The sequence below is a fragment of the Helianthus annuus genome, chromosome 14, assembly GCF_002127325.2.
Source record: "Helianthus annuus cultivar XRQ/B chromosome 14, HanXRQr2.0-SUNRISE, whole genome shotgun sequence".
In the NCBI taxonomy this organism is placed as follows: Eukaryota; Viridiplantae; Streptophyta; class Magnoliopsida; order Asterales; family Asteraceae; genus Helianthus; species Helianthus annuus.
The window spans coordinates 145,025,139-145,046,741 of NC_035446.2; the positions used below are offsets into that span (position 1 = coordinate 145,025,139).

The 21,603-nt window shown below is 34.6% G+C and overlaps 2 protein-coding genes across 5 annotated transcripts; both read left to right on the top strand.

Moving 5' to 3' along the window:
• The first annotated feature begins 2,329 nt into the window (after positions 1–2,329).
• On the top strand, positions 2,330–8,300 carry LOC110904170 (nudix hydrolase 13, mitochondrial). 2 transcript variants are annotated; one of them, XM_022150000.2, is made up of 5 exons: positions 2,330–2,683; positions 5,619–5,715; positions 6,253–6,318; positions 7,405–7,554; positions 7,831–8,300. In XM_022150000.2, exons 1-5 carry the CDS (start codon positions 2,613–2,615, stop codon positions 8,077–8,079), a joined length of 633 nt encoding a protein of 210 aa, XP_022005692.1. In that variant the 5' UTR covers positions 2,330–2,612; the 3' UTR covers positions 8,080–8,300. The 2 variants fall into 2 exon arrangements, with proteins under 2 accessions (XP_022005692.1, XP_022005691.1); XM_022149999.2 differs by having other exon boundaries at positions 2,332–2,683; positions 6,253–6,336.
• Positions 8,301–13,424: 5,124 nt separating this feature from the next.
• Positions 13,425–20,869, top strand: LOC110904171 (ATP-dependent DNA helicase At3g02060, chloroplastic). 3 transcript variants are annotated; one of them, XR_002572385.2, is made up of 14 exons: positions 13,425–14,195; positions 14,295–14,520; positions 14,612–14,857; positions 15,135–15,269; positions 15,401–15,525; positions 16,271–16,410; positions 16,843–16,913; positions 16,997–17,158; positions 17,867–17,953; positions 18,037–18,210; positions 18,313–18,357; positions 18,953–19,309; positions 20,388–20,558; positions 20,629–20,869. XR_002572385.2 is itself a non-coding variant. In XM_022150001.2 (13 exons), the coding sequence occupies exons 1-13, from the start codon at positions 13,537–13,539 to the stop codon at positions 20,487–20,489; spliced, it is 2,529 nt and encodes an 842-aa protein (XP_022005693.1). In that variant the 5' UTR covers positions 13,425–13,536; the 3' UTR covers positions 20,490–20,869. The 3 variants fall into 3 exon arrangements, 1 of the variants encoding a protein (XP_022005693.1); XR_002572386.2 differs by having other exon boundaries at positions 20,651–20,869; XM_022150001.2 differs by having other exon boundaries at positions 20,388–20,869.
• The last annotated feature ends 734 nt before the right edge of the window (positions 20,870–21,603 follow it).

A 21,603-nucleotide genomic window follows, 5' to 3' on the forward strand; every position in this document is an offset into this window, starting at 1 on the left:
AAAGGGAAGGGGAAAGGAATTATTGGGAAACTCAAGCACTAGGATGGCTCGATACCATGAATGAAATGATAATGACTTTTCTTCATATCCCAAATGAATGATACATCAGACATTATATAGATAAGAGATTTACACAAAGCTACCTTTAGAAATATAAAACTAAACAATATTGCTCCTAAATAATGATTTATCTAACACACCCCAAGCAAAAAAAAAGCCAATCTTTTGTTATATGCGAATGCACAAGGCAAAACTGAAGAATATTAGAATAGATTAATGTAAAGGAATGTTTAATTTGACCACACACTTGAATTGATTATGTTAAACAGGATCGTTGACATAGATTGATAATGGCTTCTATGTATTCGTTTTCTTGACATAGTCTTTTTACGAGAGTGTCTTCTTGTTCGCTGATTTGAGACTTGAAAATTTGAAGAAAGTTTTTTTCAAGTCTCGGGGTTTTGAAAATGGGTTCTTAAGAAGATGAAATGGAAAGGGTTCGCTGGTAAGGGTAATGAGAGGTCAAAAGGGGTATGATCGAGTTTAGGGGTTTTATCAAGTTTAGCGGTTTCGAGGATGTGTGAAAATACCTTTTTACCCCAACGGAGTTAACTATTTAACTAGATAAACAAATGAAGTTGGCTCTAAAGACTCAGTGTGGCGTTTTTTAAACAACAGAGACACATGTTTCCATTTTTACAAACTAGCGACTCAAGTTGACTTCCACAGTTCCACCTTGCTAATTTCAATTTACTCTTTTATTTAATTTTTTTTTTTTGAAAGTTAACTTTCATTAAAAGAAACACCAAAAACACCAGCTACCTATTTCCAAGACGGAAAAAGGAAGGCGAAAGCCACAAAGTTCATTACATCACATCAAAAGAACACCTTCTATCCCAATCAACGACACCACCTTTAAACCTATGTTTATACCACAAAAACCCCAAGGTCTTAATGTCCGCGATCATGTCCATAACCTTCGGTTCCTTACCCGAAAATATAGTTTCATTCCTCGCCTTCCAGATCCTCCAACAAGCAATTATAATTATCCCATGAAGCACCATCTTCTTATTCCTGGTTGTGGCACAATGCTCGTGCCATTCAACCAAATCATTGACATGAAACAAAAACGCACCTGGAATCTTGCACCATGTCGAAATACCTTGCCAAATACCTGCTGCAAACCCGCAACCCGTCAGGAGACGCTCAATAGATTCTTCACTGCTCTCGCACCAATTACAATGTTGGCTATCTAACCAAATGCCACGTCTCAGTAAAGCCACCTTAGTAGGAAGACGATCCAAAAACGCTCTCCACATAAAAATATTACATTTAATAGGGACCCACTTGCTCCACGTGAAACCAAAGCGTCCTGTATTATTATTATCCGCTCCACGTAACCACTTCTTGACCGATGCCACGGTGAAGCCAAGAACATCACCAACTCTCCAAAGCCACCTATCTTGAATGTCTTGTAACCGCACATCAAGAATCAACATCTCAATTTGCTGTTTGGCGTCGATCTCTTCCACATAATTAGGAGCTCGGCTCCATTCCCAAATCAGCTCCGATACATTGTTTTGTAATCGCAATCTGTCACAAACAAATGTCCGCTTATTCCTTTCAAGCATGAACAAAGATGGAAACTTGTCTTTTAACGGCTCATCGCACACCCACACGTCTAACCAAAACCGAATTTGCTTCCCATTGCCGAGTTGACCCCGAATCATACTATTAAAGCCGACGCCTTGGACTTTATGTTTATTCCAAAGCGTCACACAATTCTTCCATACACCGGTAATAGAACTATTAACCGGCGCAACTCCCCAACTTCGCCTAGCACCATGGATAGACAGTATAACTCTCTTCCATAACGCATGTTGTTCATTATAGAACCTCCACAACCATTTACCAAGCAAAGCCATATTATTCACATCCAACCGAGCTATCCCCAATCCACCCTCCCGAATGGGTTTTGTGACTATTTCCCACGCCACCCAACTCATCTTCCTCACCTCGTCCGAACCTCCCTATAGGAAGCGCCTTATAAAACCTTTCAAAGTATTAATTATTTTCACCGACGCTTTGAACATAGAGAAATAATATGTAGGCAAACTGTCAAGGACCGATTTAATTAACGTAACCCGGCCACCGATAGATAAGATATTAGCTTTTCATGTCGACAATCTTCGTTTGAAAGTGTTCACTACCGGGTCCCAGTTTGTAATCCTATTTAATTAATTATAATTCTTTTAGCGTGTACACGGGTAATGATATACACACACGTGTCATAGATTCAACAATATGTATACGTATACACGTATCTCTACAGGCACATACGTAATTTCTTAAATTTGAACGGTCCCCCGGGAATCCCTCTCTATATCTTCTTCCCGATCTGCACACCCCCTCCATCGATCCATGAAATCGATTCCACCACCACTCGATTCTCCAATTTCTTATTATTCTCAACCCACCGCCATGCTTAACCCCATTTGATTTCCCATCCTTACGCTATGTCGGTACATATTCCACTTTTATTCTTCTGTTTCCTACAAATTACAAACCAACTTTGAGAGTTCTCAATTGTTAAGAATTCTTCGGTTATCATCATGTCGTCAATTGTTGCAAGAACCGGTCGTCATCTTCAGCGTTACGACAACAATCTCCGCCTTGTTTCCGGGTAATTAAAATCAATTTGTTTTGTTTGTAGTATTTGAATTCATTCAGTTTCTTTTATTTTGTTATAACTAGATTATCCAATGCTTATCTTATCGATTTAGAAATCTAGATTGTTTTTTTTTTTTAACCAAAAAAGGAAAAAAAAAATCATGATGATTAATATGAGAGATTCATGATTGAACACGTTGCAATTTTTGTGTTCATGTCCCACAGTTGTTGATAGGTTTAACTCCTTTTTGTCCTTTAATTCACGTTAAGCTTTTCGCTTTTTTCGGTCTTTTGCTTTTTTCGAATTAGTACTACTGTTGTAGTATTGTTTTTAAGGGGGTGTTTGGCATTGTGATTCGAAACTCGAAGGTGGTTATGTACTTACGTGATATAGAATAACCAGAATCCTGCTGCAGGAGATAGTGTTTTGATGTTTGATTGATTTAGATTATCGACTGGTTTATGTGTTGGATGACCTGTGAATAATCAGACAACTTGAATCAGTGTTGTTGTTGCAGCTGAGCTACTCCTGATTATCCAAGAATATTAATAATATAATATGAATAATAAATAATCAAAGATAATAAGGTCTAAGACGTAATGCCAAACACGCCCGAATTTTCTACTAGAGATCACTAGGATATCTATAAGGAAATCATGGGCCATGACCTACTTGCTTCCTTATCCTTCCCCACAACTAACAAGGACCTGCATTGAATAAAAAAAAGCTTCCACTATTTTCACACCCTTAAATCTTATTTTAACATCCTTTTTCACTCTATCTCTCTATATATATCTATGTATGTATAGAGAGAGATAGAGGGAAGGGGTATATGAATATTAACTCCCATAAAAAAATTATTGATATATGTGGATGACTAGAGTTAAAAGGAGTTTTTGGTCTAGGATACGACAAAACGTGCCCAAATTTTTTAATTTAAAAATTGTTATCTTAGACAAGCAAAAAAGCAAACAAGACTACATCTTTGCACTACAGTTTTTTTTTTTGAAATATTTCTACACCTTTTCCCTCGTGGGGTACAAAAGAAACTCAAGAGCAGAATAAGTTTGATGTAGTTTATTAGACTATGACTAAGAGAGAATAACTGGCGCAGAAGCCAATTTCAATTAGTTTATGTGAAAATTTTGTCGATTTAGTTTGTATTTTTTTCTTAAGAAAAAAATTAGTTAGAGCAAACGTTATGGGGCGGCATGTGAGGGCGGTATGCTCAATAGCGCCGCATAGCGCCGGTGAACACCGAAACGCACGGCGTTATGGGCCAAAAAAGAAGATCCGGCGCGATATGGATAGCGGCGTGATGTGTGAGTTGTTTGAATTTTTTTTTTTTTTTTTTCTGGTTTTCCCCCAATCAAATTTAAGCAATGTTTTTTATATTAATTAATAAAATAGAAAATTATTAAATAGGTAATGATTAGGCGAGGGCTTTATGACTACGGGCTCTAGTGTTATAACGCCCCATAAAGCCCTTGTGTGACGTGGCACGACACGTGTCGCATAACGCCCCACAAGGGGCTTTATGACTACGGATGGCCTTACAAAGAACACCGGTGAGCAGGTCAAGTGGTTTCAAAGTTGCAAAAACATACTTAATCTTGACAAACTCCTAAACTACTTTATTCAATAAAACTGGAGGAGTGGTTTTCTGAAAGTGTTCACTAGAATATCTAGAAAGAAAACATGGACAGGCACACACACATAAACACACAAGGGCCTACTTCGATATTGGGGCAAGAAGAGTCAAGTATGTATAATAATATATTATTGGGGCAAGAAGAATTAACTATAATATATTCTTGACTTAGGTGGATGATTATAGCAAAAAAGAGATATTGGTGTAGAGTAGGACAAAATGGCAAACCATGAAAAGTTTAACTTAGATTTTTTTTTTTTGGCTGTAACAACTAAAATAGTGAGATATGGCTAAGATCATAAGCATGCTACACAACTTAGACATTTTTTTTTCCTTAGAATTACATAAGAATAGCAGGTAGACGAGCAATAAACTGCGCCACCATCCCTTTCTGAATAGAAAACCCTAATCTACTAAAAACAAAGCCTCGCCCCTGAGGGGTCGAAAAGTTGTTGTGGACCACACGCTGAACTCTAGACAAGAATCGAACTGCCTCCGGCGCTAAGGAGCCGAACGTGTCAAACGCCAGGGGGACAAAGGCATGCTGATTATCCTCACAAGCTTTCACGTGCTTTTCCACCTTCTTTGACTCTACTTTCAGTACCGCTTGCCCCGCCACAAACCCATTTTGTTAGCTCATACGAGCAAACAAGAAAGTTTAGGCATCTTTCATTTTCTAAATGATGGGCAATAATACCTTGGAAAATGAGATCTTATCAACTTATCATTGTTTGTTGAATTTCTTACAACTTTTTGGGGGAGTATTTTTCGAGATGTAGCACTGTGCGGATACGTTATTATAGTCTGTGTATGGAACTGTTTATTTTATACCCGGTTCGCTAAAAAAGTTCCTACCTTTTTATATTCAAGAGTTCATATTGAATTTACAAAATTAAAGTAATGATTTCTTTTTTTAGATGGTGTGAATATAAGTTGAATTAACATCCAGTAAATTACACAGCGTATTTTTTATTTTCAAATCACTTTTTCATGCTAGTAATTTTGATGTAACCTGCTCAATTAGAGTAGTATTTTGTTTTTAACTGGTCAAACTAATAAAATATAGAAAACGGGTCAAGCAAGTCGAATGGTTTAGAAGTCAGTAAAATTGCTTTGTACAAGTTGGATCATTATTGTAGTAACAGTTCTTTTAAAACCATACTGGATATATTAGTTATATAAAAAATTACAGAAACTAAGTGCAAATAAGTGGTTTATACATAGTCATTTCCTATGACAGACCATGTTCTACATTTCAATTAACGTATGTATGCTTAATCAACATCTATACGACAGGTGTATTCCTTTCAGACTGACCAAACCTAAAGACCAGGACAAAATAGAAGTATTAATGGTATCTTCACCAAACCGTGATGACATGGTATTCCCTAAGGTACGCATTTTTCCTTACTTTTCGAAGTTGTTACTTTTATTTAAAAAAAAAAAAAAAGAGTAAACTGTCATTTTGGTCCCTGTGGTTTGGTCACTTTTGCCACTTTAGTCCAAAACTCAAACTTTTTGCATCTGGATCCCCGCGGTTTCAGTTTTATTGCCATTTTGGTCCAAAAATGAAATCAGGTCATATTTGTCTTATAAAATCCTGCTATTTTGTCATTTTCCGCTAGTGCAAAATGATCATTTCTTTTTTATAAATAAATACCATATTTTATAAGACACGAATGACCTGATTTGCCCCTGAGAAAAATGACAAAATTGCATGATTTTATAAGACAAATATGGCCTGGTTTCGTTTTTGGACCATAATGGCAATAAAACTGAAACCATAGGGACCCAGATGCAAAAAGTTTGAGTTTTGGACTAAAGTGGCAATAGTGACCAAACCACAGGGACCAAAATTGCAGTTTACTCAAAAAAAAAAACTGTAAATGGGTGATAACTGATTCGTTTTCGTTATTTTAATAATTCTCAGGGTGGATGGGAGAGTGATGAGACTGTCGAAGAAGCTGCGTGTCGTGAAGCTCTAGAGGAAGCTGGAGTAAGAGGAGTTATTAAAGTAGGTTGATTATTCTGCGTGTTAATTCTTGCTAACGCAGTAATACTTATACTAGTTACTAATGTGTGCAGCTGGGCGTCACTGATTTACTTTAGACATTGGTAAAATATGCCGGATAAAAACAATTGTATTATGGGAAACAGGCATGTAAGCGGGTGTTTGCCTGTTTGGATTTGTGTTTTGGATAAACAGATTCTGAAATTGATTTTTTAGGTGTCAAAGAATTAGTTGCATCCAATTGCATCCTACATGATTTTCTAAAAGTAAAATAAAATTATCTATAGAGTAAAGTACATGGGTGGTCCCTGTGGTTTACCAAAATTTTGGATTTGGTCCATAGCTTTCTAAAAGTACACAGATGGTCCCCAACCAACAAATCTGAAGGTTTTAGCATGTCCAAGTTAGGGACTAAATGCGTTACAAAGTGCAAACAACAGGGGCCATTCATGTACTTTTTGAAAACGCTGGGGACTAAACGCATTACAAAGAGCCAACCACAAGGACCATCTATGTACTTTTGAAAAGCTAGGGACTAAATCCAAAATTTGATAAACCACAGGGACCATCCATGTACTTTGCTCTTATCTATATATATACACACACACCCTTCTTTTACTCCAGATTTACAAACTTCTCTCTTTTCTTTCATCAAAATGTTGTTTTTGTCATTTTATTATTTAAATCCTTGGCTGTCTTTAATTTGATTATCGGATAATTAGAAAGTAAAACAACCTAGACACAACTAAACATGATTATCAGTGGCTCGTTTTATTTCAGCTAGTTATCTGATTTTCATAATCCAGTGCCACATAATCACTTTTTTAAAACACACATTAAGGGCATGTTTGGCTAAGCTTTTTGAAAACAGCTTATTGACTTATTGACTTATTGGCTTTTTGAAAAGTCAGTATGGAGTGACTTTTTGGAAAAGTCACTTTTCCCTCTCACATACACCCTTATTGCCAAACACCATTTTAGAGCTTATGACTTTTCAAAAAGCCAATAAGTCAATAAGTTGTTTCAAAAAGCTTAGCCAAACATGCCCTAACACGGTTGTTTGATGTGTAGGGAAACTCCCTTGGAGAGTGGGAATTTAGAAGTAAAAGCAAACAAGAGGCCTGTAGCGAGGAAGGGGGATGCAAGGGATACATGTTTGTATTGGAAGTCACCGAAGAGCTTGAAACATGGCCCGAACAAAATAACCGCAATAGAAAATGGGTAAGTATGATTTAACAACCTGGTCGCGCACTTATACAAGATGAAAGTTTAAACAACTTATAATAAACCCTTAATTGTAGGCTGCTTTCGACTTTCGCTCAATTCACACATAATTAATCATCCAAAAAGGACTTATTTTGCTAATTTTTATAACTTCAAGGACTTGATAAAGCATAAAAGACATATTTGTGAAAACTTGTTTATGTGCGAATTTGGTGGAAGTCTACAAGTTTTTTGTGGAAAAAAAACTGATTCACATTTGTATCGTGTTACCAGGTGACGATTGAAGAAGCGTTTGTAGTTTGTCGGTACGAGTGGATGCGCAATGCGCTAGAAGAATTTGTAAAAGTGATGGAAAAGGGAGGCAACAAAAGGGAACATGAAATGGTTGTAGAAATCAAAGAAGAAGAGAAGCCAGTAAAACAAGAAGATGAAGACTGTCAGTTAATGTCAACAAATTGCCATGTTAGTGGACCTATGACTACTTCCTACGGCGTCATGCTTCCTGCTAGCATTTTCCTGTAGTTTGGGCGCACCTGATGCTTGTAAAAAGCTCTGTATCTATCTTGTTAATGAACGAGTAAGAAAAACGATACTCGAATCTCTTACTGTTTCCATTGCACATAATTTAAGCAGTGTATATCCCATTAGAGACTGCAAGATTATCATGTGGTGTATGGCTGAAACTTCTTGTGTTTGAAATTCTAATCAAAGTTGTAGAGTATGGAATGCAATATATTGTAGCATGCATGTGTCTATGCACTCATTGTTCTTTGGTATTTCTTTGGCTTTTAATGATTAAAATTTTTTATAAAAGAATACATAATTTACATCGAGATAGTTGGTAAACGGGCTACAAGCTGCGCCGCTACCCAAAATTGTCCATGAAATTGTCTTAAGAGGGTGTTTGGGGTTAAGCTTATTGTTTTTTTTAAACAATTAGTCTGTAACAAGCTATTTTTATCTGCTTAATCAGAATAACTTGTGTAACTAAGCTTGTATAAGCAATCCAAACACCCTCAAAACAACGTATTGTTGTATGAAAATGTGATATAATTTTAATAAGCAATTACTACTACTAAATTGATACTTTGGTATTTATAATATGAATATCCCCTTGTGTTTTTTTTTTTCGTTTTGTGTCGTATTAAATAAGATGAAGATAACTTTTGATTAAAAAAAAGGTGAATTACACATGCACACTGGTATAAGATTGATGATAAATGTTAATATATTCATCTTGCCCTCTAAAAGTTTTAAATTATGTATTTTTATAGTTAATCTTTATACTATATATATATATTCCAAAATAATTATTTACAAGAGTATTAAATAACAAATTATGTGATAAATGTATCCTTTTTTTATAAATAACAAAGTCATCTCCAAATTTTATTTTAACGAAGAAAACAACTTTAGAACTATAAATCATATTCATTTAATATATTTTTTTATTTATATTCAGTATCACAAAATGTTATAAACAATTATTTATATTTATATATTACATATATATTGTTAACGAGGGCTGATAAATAGTAATTTTATTTTTATAATAATATAGAGCTTTTCTTTTATTTTATTACTTAATATATTATGATATTTTATTATTTAATATATTATAATATTTTATTATTATTTTTACTTTTAGTAACATATTTTCCTTTTTTTAAAACATATATTTCCTTTACCTTTTTTTAATAATTATTTTTTTTTTACTTTTTTTGAACATATATTAATTTATCCATTAATTTGATGCTTTTTTTAATAATTTACGTTTATCACTTTTTTTCTAAAAACTTAAGTATGTAGTTGTGCTTGATTTCTTTCCCTAACATTCCGTTATAAGTTTTGTTAATAACGAAGTTGTACACAAAATAAAGTATTTATTTGGTATCATAAAACGGTACGATAATAAACTAAATCGTTCTAATGGTTTAACTTTCTAAACAACATGTTTTATTTTCAAATCACGTTTGTTTTGCATTATAATTTGTTCGGTTTCGCTGCAACGCGCGATATAAAAAAACTAGTAGTAATAATTTTTAACATGTGGGTGAACTGTAAACTTAAGTTAGGTTTGTACATATACTAGTTTTTGCCCCGCCCGCGGGGCAATAAGCCGAATATTTCTCTCTCATAACATGTATGTTTGTGTTTCGGTTACTTGTACATACTACTCATAACACGATCTCAAAAAATATTACATCGAGTCAACAAATTAAAACAAAAACACTACCATACTTTTACTATAAAAAAACTAAAACGATGGAAATAGTATAATTTTAAACCGGGAGCAAAATTGTAATTATTCAGGACAAATGAGCATGTACCAGGCATGCCTGGACGAATAAAAATTACACCTATGCCCGCCCACGTTGCGGGGCGTTAAATCAAATATTTCTTAGTTTCATAACATGTATGCATGTATTTAGGTTACTTGTACATATTACTTAAAACACGAACTAAAAAAAAATACATCGAGACAACCAATTAAACGAAAACACTACCATAGTTTTGCTAAAAAAATTAAAACAATAACAGGTCTGTAATTTTGAGCTGGGGGTAAAATACTAATTTGTCAGGACCAATTAGCGATTGTTAGACAACTGCTTGACACAATAAAAGTTACATTGAGTCAACCAAGCAAAATAAAACAGTATTATACTTTTGCAAAAAAAAAAAAAAAAGTAAAACGATGGCAAGATCATAATTTTTAACTGGGGGAGAAATCGTAATTTTTGAAATGGGAGCAAAATCATAATTTTGAATAGAGGGCAAAATCGTAAAAATATTTTGAACTGGGGGCGAAATCGTAATTTTAAACTGGGGGCAAAATCATAATTTTGAGCTATGGGGAAAACTTTATTTTATTTTGAACTATGGGCAAAAACGTAAATTTGAGTTGGGGGCAAAATCGTAATTTTGAGCTAGGAGCAAAAACATATTTTTATTTTGAACGGGGGGGCAAAAGCGTAATTCGAGACGGAGGGCGAAACCGTAAATTTAAACTGGGAATAGAATTAGAAATGGGTTTTTGAACTGAGGGCAAAAGCGTAAATTTTTAGCCATGGCAGAAATATAATTTTATTTTGAATTATGGGCAAAAACGTAATTTTAAACAATGGACGAAACCGTAATTTTAAGTTAGGAATAAAATTAAATTAAAAATAAATTGTTCAATAGGGAAGTGCCAGGCAAGCCTGGAATGGACGAAACCGTAATTTTAAGATAGGAATAAAATTAAATTAAAAATAAATTGGTTCAATAGGGAAGTGCCAGGCAAGCCTGGCACTATTCCCTCAACTTAGTAATGTATATGTAGTAAATGGTCATTTTAACATATATTTAGTGCCTTTTATTGAACAAAAGCAAAAACACAATTCACATTCTATATAGTTGATTTTTAGTTTCTTGTTTTAACTAGGATTTTGACCCGCCGCGCGTTGCGGCGGCGTCGAAGCTAAAGTAACTCGTATTTATACTATATATATGACCCGACTCTTTACTTGAAAAAATTACATCGCCGTCGAAGAAAAAAATTACGAACGTACACAAAATAAGTAGAACATAGATAAAAAAAAGTATAATAATTTGTACACGTTGCGGTGTAAAGTCGTAAAAGTCATTTAACCAAAGGAGGTGTCAAGTTATTAAGTAGAAAAGGTTAAGGTCAAAGTCAAAGTTGTCAATTACTGAAAGTTAGAAGTGAATGTGCAACTTACTTAAAGAAACGTCTTCACCGACATTTCTCTTTAATAGTATATAAATTTGTATCTTTTCCTTAACCAATATGTTTTCTTTTATATTTTCTTTCGACACTTTTTTATTTAACTTGTTAACTTTTAACTATAACGTATTATATATGACCTGACTCGTTTCCTGAAAAAGTTTATGTCGAAACGTAGAGCAAATCGGATTTATACAGACACGTACATAAAATATGCAAGTAAAAAAATTAGTTTTTCTTAAGTAAAGGAGATATAGCAGTAAACTTGAAGCAAAGTATTTGTAAAAAAAAATTAATAGGTTAAATACGTTCGTAAAATCGTGCCAAGTAGCACTAATGTCACGTCACTGTTAGCGACCACCAACATCAGAAATGCTTGTAAACATAAAATAAAAAAGTATAAAATAACACCGAACGAAAAACCGATGTAAAATCGTTGAACCACGCACGCCCATTGCGGGGTGTTATTGCGAAGAAATTAGACAGAAACATAATACATAGAAAATAATAACTAAGTCGATCTAGTACTCGCACATTGCTACGAACTTGTCAAACAGAGAACAATATTGTCAAATGGGAAAAAACATATGAAAAACGTTAAACCCACACGCACGTTACGGCGTGTTGACTGCAAAATTTAGAATGAAACATAAAACGAAAAATTTGCGAGAGATGAAAAGTATGAGGGACCAAATTGAAAATAAAAAAAGTATTGGGGTTAAATTGCAAAAGATGAAAAACTTTATATAAAAAGTAAAAAATTCATTGGGGTTAAAATTCAAAAAATAAAACCTTTAGGTTAAAAGTGAAAAATGCAATTTTTTTTTTGAAAATCTCCCATTGCATATGTTACAACAGCATAAAGCATGAAATTGTTGCTTATTTATATTTTGGAAATTAGTATAAACTATCCTGCCTGTCAAAACATCATATCCAGGGGCGGACCTTATGTTGTCCGAGCCGTAGCACGGGCTACGGCTCAACTTTTTATTGGTAGTGTAATTTTTTTTTTCGGTTTTTATACCAAGGATACCCCTGAACAACTACGGGACACCCCTAAAAAAGAGTCTGTAAGCCCAAATCAATTGAAAATAATAAGCCCAAATCCCAATTGCCCAATATATTAGCCCAAATCCCTATTGCCCAATATGTTAGCCTAAATCCCAATTGCCCAATATGTTAGCCCAAATCAATTGAAGATTGTAAATAATAAGCTCAGTTGCCCAATATGTTAGCCCAAAATAATAAAAGATTGTAATAATTGCCCAATTGCCTTGAAGTTTTAATGCATGGCACGGCACAACTACGAGGATACCAATTAGTTGAAAATAATAAGCCCAATTCCCAAATGCCCATTTCGTCACACTATAAGTGATGGTGATAAATTTGCAAACTTGAATAAAATAAGTGATCTTGTGCGTGTTATGGTTGAAACAGGAACGCATAGTTCTTTTCCTTTAGTTTATCGGGTAGTGAAGCTAGCTTTGCTTTTACCGGTTGTAACCACAACCGTTGAAAGAAGTTTTTCGAAATTGAAGCTTGTCAAGACAGATTTACGCAATCGAATGGGTCTGGAATTTTTGAACAATGCTATGGTTTGTGCGGTCGAAAAGGATTTTTTACGTAAAGTAAAAGACGACGATGTGATGGAACGATTTCAAGCTATGAAAAAAAGAAGAGGACAAATCTATTAGATATTTGTTTTACTTTATTTATTTATTTTCGTTTTTTTTAATATTGTACGATTGTACGGTGAAATTTTTTTTTTTCGAATACCCCTGAGTTAATGTTCTAGTTCCGCCACTGATCATATCACCGTATGATTTGGCCGTTATACAACCCAAATGATCACATTTTCCTTATCATACAATATGTATGGCTATCTAATCTTCCATTTTAACCACTTTTAATCCTATCATAGTTACCTATGTTTTGTATAATATAAACAAATAATGTTTGAATACCTCAACTCATACTGTAAATTTTAAATATCTTTTAAATAACATTACCCTTTTAAATATCTTTTAAATAACATTATCAAATTAAATCCTCCTTAGCCTACAAAATATCCAAAATTAGATCATATCCAAAAATAATATCTTTCTCACTCATATATTTGTGATTTCCGTTAATACATTCATTCGTTAAAATACAGTTAAAAGATAATATTTATTAACGATAAGCTGAAAACACGATTCTCCTGTCTCCTCCGCTTATCGTTTCCCGGAGCCCCTACTTCCTCAACTCCGGCCATGGCGGCCACCCTTATCCTCAAACCCTCACCGTCCTTCTCCGCCCATCCTCCGCCGCACCTCCTTCACGCCTCCTCCCCGTTCCGGCTATCCACACTATTCTTCAGACCAACCACAACAATCTTCTCTCCACCATTTCACCATCACAACCACACTTCCTCCTCATCTGTAACCGTTTTCAGCACTATCGCCACCGGTCCCGACCGAATCACTCGTTTCGAGAGTCCGGAATCTGAATCTGACCTAATTTCCACTTTCAACGATAAAATTCTGAAACAAGAGTTCACGAAGCGGAACTCCGGTAGGTATAAACAGGATTCCGGTGACGGTGTGACGGATGAAGAGGTTGAGAAGTATATTCAGCTTGTGAAGCAGCAGCAGCAACGAGGATTGCGTGAGTTGAAACGAGGTCGTTTACGTACAGCTGGAGGTTCTGGTAATGAAAATGCTGGTTTTAGTTATAAAGTTGATCCGTTTAGTTTAGAAGAAGGTGATTATGTTGTGCATAAGAAGGTTGGAATAGGGCGGTTTATGTCGATTAGACCGAGCATTCCAGAAGGTTCCACTACGCCCATTGATTATGTTTATATTCAGTATGCTGATGGAGTGGCTAAGCTTCCGGTTAAACAAGCGTCTAAGTTTCTTTATCGATATAATCTGTATGTATATTGTATATGTATACTTGTTTAGATATTTGAATTGGTTATTGTTTGGTGTTTTGTTTGATTTGAAATGGTGTTTGGAATATGTGTTTGTAGTCCGAATGAAAGCGGGGCGCCTCGAGGTTTGGGGAGATTGAAGGATACGAGTGTTTGGGAGAAGAGGAAGATTAAAGGGAAGGTTGCGATTCAGAGAATGGTTGTTGATTTGATGGAGGTTTATTTAAATAGATTGAGATTAAGAAGGCCTCCTTACCCGAAGAACCCTGCTATGGCGGAGTTTGCTTCTCAGTTTCCTTTTGAGCCCACTCCTGATCAGAAACAGGTCTTTCTGTTATACAGTTTTTTATAATTCGAGAATCGGTGATCTTTACAAATCAGTATTTAATATTTTTATATATTTGTCATTGTTGCAGGCGTTTATAGATGTCGAAAAGGATTTAACAGAGAGAGAAACTCCGATGGATCGATTGATTTGTGGAGATGTTGGATTTGGGAAGACCGAAGTTGCTCAACGAGCGCTTTTTTGTGTGGTTTCATCTGGGAAGCAAGCTATGGTGTTAGCACCCACCATTGTGTTAGCTAAGCAGCATTTTGGTGTTATTTCAGAGAGATTTTCGAAATATCCCAACATCAGGGTTGGGCTTATGAGCAGATTTCAGGTGAAAATAACCTTTTGTGTTGACTATGATTGTATAATAGAATTATTATAATCACAATCTGACTCTTTGAATAGAAAACTAACTTTAACTTTCAACCCATGTGACCCATCACTTTTCAGCTGAAATCTTTTAAGAAGCTGATTTAACCATTTGTTATTAACACACGACCCAAATCGACCGACTCACAAGTAAATGGGTCAAAACTGTCACATCTAGACATCTAGTCACGATGCTTAACTACCACATTGCTATGCATCTGACCTTATACAGAATGCAGACCAGGTTAGAGAGAGAGGAGTATTATAATTTGATTCAAGAAGGTGAGCTGGATATTATCATCGGAACTCACTCTCTTCTTGGTAGCCGAGTAACGTACGATAAATTAGGTCTTCTCATAGTTGATGAAGAACAGGTTTGCCTCCTTTGCCATTTACCAAATTCTGATAATCATCTTTACCGTTTGATCTTTTTATATTTAGAATCTATGAATGCTATTTGGGATGATCAAATCGAATGTAAATAACACGTGTCTTTACTTTATAGAGGTTTGGTGTCAAACAGAAGGAGATGATTGCTTCATTGAAAACTTCAGTTGATGTTCTTACTCTATCTGCAACGCCTATTCCTAGGACCCTCTATTTAGCATTAACTGGATTCCGTGATTGCAGGTAATACATGTTGATATTTAAGTTGAAAACATTGCAATCTCATTTGTGGAAACATTTATTTTATTTTATTTTATAATTTTGCACTCTTTTTAAGTGTTTTTGTCGTTGCATTTTGGCAGGTGTAAAACATGCATTTTATGATGAATAAATTGAAAATGGAAGTCCCAAATATGGAAGCTAAAATAAAATTAAAGTTTGCAGTCAGCTAAATTTTCAACCTAAAATATTTAAAGTAAATAAATTAAAAATCACCATAAACTAAAAATGACATCAACGACAGTTTCTTTTTAATATTTATTTAGCTTTGGTATCGTGTCTTTTTTTTAAACGCCCCAACGGTATAGTTGGCATTTGAAAATAGAAGTTAAATTTAACATTTTTAAATGCCCAATAGTATAGTTGGTATTCGAAAATAGAAGTTAAGTTTAACAGTATTTTGAACTTACAATAAACCACAAATTACATCAAGTTAAAATGTACGATAAACTAGAAAGCACATTTAATCAAACTTAAAATGAGATCAGATACAAAGTTGGTATTATTTTATTTAACTAAAACAAAAAATACAAAGAAAGCAAAAAGGTGGAAAAATGTGATTAGTGATGTTACTATTCATTGAATGGTGATAACATCTGGTACATATTGGTATTGATAATGTGTGAGTACATGATAGTTTGTGAAACAAATAAACATTAAATCTGTGTGAGGAATTATTAACCCTTTCATCTCGCTGTAATTCTGTCAGTTTGATCACAACACCGCCTCCTCAAAGAGTTCCTATAAAAACTCACCTTTCAGAGTATAGTGAGGAAAAGGTTATATCAGCAATCAATTATGAGCTGGATCGTGGAGGTCAGGTTTTCTACGTCTTGCCACGTATTCAAGGTAACATTTATGGAACTTGTATATATATGTACACTCATGCAAGTTATACACACATATGTGCTAGTGGTAGTAATTTTTTTCTATTGTTAATGATATATTCTAGACCGGTAAAAACATAGATAACTGAAAAGGAAAGAGGTCAAATGGATCGAAACTTGAAAGTTGCCTAGAGTTTTCTTTTTTAATGCACAAAACCTCTTAAATTGTTTTGTTCAAGAAATCAGTATATTTTTGTGATGATATAGCCTCTATATATTATATTTAACACACTAATTATTTTTTTAAATAATTGGACTTTTGGGCAAACAAGTGTTTTGGGTCAACCTAACCCTTTTCAACCCAGATTTCTATTTTGACTATTAGAAGTCAAAGCCATTAGCTCTTTGAAGTATAGGCATTTGTTAGTTAAGCCTAATCTATTACCGTCCACAGGTCTTGAAGAGGTGATATCATTTCTTGAGAAAACTTTTCCAGATCTTGAAATTGCCCTTGCTCATGGACAAGTAAATATTTTATTGTTATGTACAAGCGCCCGTTTTTTTAAGACCTGTTTGTGGTTAAAACATGTAACGTATCTTTTGTGCAGCTATATTCAAAACGGTTGGAGAAAACCATGGCAAGATTTGTTGATGGAGAAATTAAAATTTTAGTTTCCACAAACATAGTAGAGAGTGGGCTCGACATTCAAAATGCCAACACCATCATCATCCAAGACTTCCAGCAATTTGGGCTTGCACAGCTGTATCAGGTTTGCTCCTGCCATCTGTTAGCTGAAAATTAATTGGGTCAAACGTTGACCAAAGCATTTTTTGATGCAGATAACCTTCTCAGTTGCTTTTTTTGAAAAGTTAAGTGCCATTTACGTCTCTGTGGTTTGTTTGTTTGTCCACTTTTGCCATTTCAGACCAAATTTCAAAATTGTACCATTTTCCTCCCTGACATTCTCGAAATGTGTCATTTCAGCCCAGAAAACTAACCTCAGCTAAAAACTCAGTTAGCTTAGCGATAAAATGGCCATTTTACATAATATTAATAAGAACATATAATATTAATAAAAAGATATTTAAAAAAATGAAAATAAAAAATCTATGTAAAATGACCATTTCACCCCTGAGCTAACTGAGTTTTTTTAATGGGGTTAGTTTTTTGGACTGAAATGGTACATTTCAAGAATGTCGGGGAGGAAAATGCTACAATTTTGAAATTGGACCTGAAATGGCAAAAGTGGACAAACCACAGGGACGTAAATGGCACTTAACTCGTATTAAAATAATAGAGTTTTTGTGGTCTTATATTTTGCGTTAACTATTTGTAACAAATTCTTAAATTGGCAAACAAGTTTTCAGGTCAACCCAACCCCAAGACTACCCGATATCCATCCCACCTATTGTGCCACCTCTAGTCTATATGTGTGACACAATATATATTTCTGTAATAATTTTCTTGTTTGGTGTAGCTACGTGGAAGGGTGGGAAGGTCGAATAAGGAAGCACATGCTCATTTATTCTACCCTAATAAGTTGTTGCTCTCTCCAGCCGCGCAGGTATGTGTTCTTATGTTATTTTACTTGACACAAAGAAAAAAAGTAAAGCTACTAAATACAACGGTTTGCAATAAATGCTACAGAAAAGGCTAGAAGCTCTTGAAGAATGTGGTGATCTTGGTCAAGGTTTGCAACTTGCAGAAAGAGACATGACCATAAGGGGTTTTGGTAATATTTTTGGTGTGCAACAAACAGGGGATATCGGCAATGTAGGCATTGATTTATTCTTTGAAATGCTTTTCGAGAGCTTATCCACGGTATTATTATATTTCCTTCGTATTTTAAGTGGTTCTCTTTGTTAATATGCAACTTTTTTTCTAGTGATATTAATGCAAAATCTTGCTCTTGTAACATACCAGGTTGATGTGCATCGAACCCGTCCAGTTCCTTACAAATCTGTCAAGGTATGCGTTATTTATAAGAGACATATAATATAGTCTTTGTAATCATATTTAACGCATTCATGTTTTACAAAATACAATGATTGTTGCCTGTCCAGCCTGTCCTGTTTGACCAACACAACAAAATTACTGTTTTTGACCTATTAAGCTAACACAAACCAGACAAAAAGCCATCTTTTAATGACTTAAATGTACCCAAAAAAAGTAGAATAACTAAAACGTGACAATAGTGAAAGTACAGTTGGTATTTTATCTATGCAGTTAATGTGGTAAAAGATCGGATATCGGTCAAGGACCGATATTTGAGATAAAGGTTATCTCGGTGAGATATCGGTTATATCGGTCAAATATCGGTGGTATATCGGTTAATCGGTCAGACATCAGTCAATATCGCCGATAATATCGGTACTAATATTTGACACCAATATTTTACATGGGGATCGATAACCAATATATCACCAATATTAACTGCATAGTATTTTAAGCAAAGAAACCTTATTGGATTAGAAGTATAGATCTTCAAAGTGGGCTTAATGGTACTAACTTTTAGTCAGTTTTTGTTGTTTTTTAAATTTTAATTGTATAATTTCTATTTCAGCTTGAGTTGGATTTAAATCCTCGTCTCTCGTCCGAGTACATAAATAATCTGGACAATCCCATAGAAATAATTAATGGTGCAGAAAAGGCGGCAGAAAAAGACACAAGTAGTTTGGTTGAATATACAGTGGATTTAAGGAGACAGTATGGGAAAGAGCCTTATGCGATGGAAGTTTTATTGAAAAAACTTTATGTGAAAAGAATGGCAGCAGATATCGGGATCACCAGGATTTATGTTTCGGGGAAAACAGTAGTAATGATGACAAACATGAGTCAGCAAGTTTTCAAGATGATAAGAGACGCCATGCTGTCAGATATTCACCGTAATATGCTTGTTTTTGAAGGAGATGAAATCAAGGTACAAGAAAAGTTTTCTTTACTAGTTAATTTTTGGGGATAATGTCAAAAGGTCGCAATGCTTTTTCACTGTTAGTCTATTCTGATTTGGTTGATTTTAGTCATTGAAGTTTTACAAAATTTTCCATATTGATCATTTTGATTTTTTTTAATATGAACATAATACTTTTAAGAGTGTTCCACCTAGTTCATCATAAGTACCTATCATTAAGGGGCAGTTTGGTAATTTATTTGAAAATGACCAAGTGGAACACTTTTTGTAACTTACAATGACTAAAACGGGCCCGACCAAAGTACAATGACAAACAATACAAGACTGAAAGTATGTTGCTATTTTCTGGCATTACCCCATAAACTTATTTATAACTAAAATATCAACCCATTTGCTTAGAATGTGTCGATTTAGGGTTGCTTTGTCTAATACGGTCAAACGGGTAAACTAAAAAAGGGCAAAGTTTTCAAGAGAATGAAATATACTGTTTACTTTTTTCCTAGATATGTATTAGTTGATATATATCTTAGTATAGGCCCGGCCCTAAGTTGATTATAGCCGGCCCTAATCATTTTAAGCAACATTCTTATCATATTTGATCAAAATATGCAATTTGTAACATTTAATGCAACATGCTTTGCATTATTTTTTTACCATTTAATGCAACAAATTGCTTACGTCGGTCAACAATTGGTAAGCATTCTGCATTTGTTGGTTGATAATAAAATGTCGCACAAATTGTTAAAACAGTTGCATTCTCATGTAGTTTTCACAATAAAAAATTTAGCATAAATGGAGACGGGTCAAAACTCACCCAAATATTATTAAAGCATAAAACCTCCTAAATCATTTTTATTAAGAAAGTTTAATTCTTTGTAAAATAAAAATACTTTTTGACGCCAAATATTTATAAAAGAGGACTTTAAAAAGATTAAGACAAATATTTTAGGTAAATCTGATCCGTCCTGGCCCTTTTTAACCGGTACGCTAGTTTACCCGTTTGACCCGTAGCCCAGTCCCCATCCCACACATTTTTGCCACCTCTACTTGTTTGCATTCTAAATCTGATTAAATGGATGTGTTACAGGCGGAATTACTTATAGATTTACCAAAAGATCAGCTTCTTACTTGGATATTCCAGTTGTTATCTGAACTTCATTCTGCACTACCAGCCCTTATAAGATACTAATCATTATAGGACCCCTTTAACCACAAGCAATCAAGATTTATTATATGCGATGCATAAGCAAGCAGCTCGGTATGGAACCTAACCTTACTGTACCCAGCCCTTTAGTCATGCAGTTTAAATCCGAACCCTAACAATGCAGACTATGCTGCATATACTGGTAGGGTGCATGCACTTTTTTGGAATTGGCTTGTGCCCTTTCTGTAAATCGTCAATCCGTTTAGGCGAGCCAACTGGGATGAGTACAACTGATACAAGGTTCATGTTGATGGTCAAATAGCATACATGAATATTTTTGTAGTAATTAGCTCAACTACTGGTTACTGTAATTATTAATCATAGATGTTATTTTATTTATTATGGAATTTTACCATCGCCTTTTATATTATTTTTATAGATGAAATGAATTTGGCCGGCAAGTGGACAAAGCCTTGGTTTGGCTCCACTCGAATCCCGTTTGAGCAGACATGCCACATTGCTCACTGTCCGGATCGAATTGCAAGTCCTCGATAATAACCTAAGCCAAAACCCAAACTCTCCAAACTGTCTACCTCCAGTGGGGGCTCATCACAGCGGCAATGCCGCTGGGGTTGGATCCAACCCACATTTGTGGGTTCTCAGCAACCTAGTGCGTTTGGAAAAAAATTAGTAAGAACCTTAAAGAATTTAGTAAAAAATAGTGAGAATTAAAGAGAATTTACCAAAAGGAACCTATTAGAATAAATCTTGGATCCGCCACTGAATGCTGCTCCTGGCCTCTTTTCACCATCACCCAAAAGAACACCACACCGACTCGGTTCCAAGACTACCATTACCCGGGCACAAGAGATTTACGATGTTCAGTCAAGCTGCAACTAGCAAGACAATCTTGATAATGAGAATTACACTTGCACAAGGGGTGTGTGTATATATGCTAATCTCCCCTATTAATCTTCTATATTTTTCGTTTCTTGCTTCTATAGTGATACATTATTACCCGATTATATGTCACAGTAAATGTTGTTTATGAATTGTTTTAATGATTCAATTTTCAAAATGATTCTTTTATATTTTAAATTATCAATTGACGTCTATTTTCAAAATGATTCTTTTATATTTCAAATTATCAATCGACATA

What these genes read in the sequence shown, in the direction of transcription:
- LOC110904171 (XM_022150001.2), top strand. Translation starts at nt 13,537, where the DNA reads ATGGCGGCCACCCTTATCCTCAAACCCTCACCGTCCTTCTCCGCCCAT. An exon ending in GGCTTGCACAGCTGTATCAG is followed by an intron (nt 17,159 to 17,866) that starts GTTTGCTCCTGC and finishes TGTTTGGTGTAG; the next exon opens with CTACGTGGAAGGGTGGGAAG. An exon ending in TTTTCGAGAGCTTATCCACG is followed by an intron (nt 18,211 to 18,312) that starts GTATTATTATAT and finishes GTAACATACCAG; the next exon opens with GTTGATGTGCATCGAACCCG.
- LOC110904170 (XM_022149999.2), top strand. Translation starts at nt 2,613, where the DNA reads ATGTCGTCAATTGTTGCAAGAACCGGTCGTCATCTTCAGCGTTACGAC. An exon ending in AATCTCCGCCTTGTTTCCGG is followed by an intron (nt 2,684 to 5,618) that starts GTAATTAAAATC and finishes TCTATACGACAG; the next exon opens with GTGTATTCCTTTCAGACTGA. An exon ending in GAGTAAGAGGAGTTATTAAA is followed by an intron (nt 6,337 to 7,404) that starts GTAGGTTGATTA and finishes TTTGATGTGTAG; the next exon opens with GGAAACTCCCTTGGAGAGTG.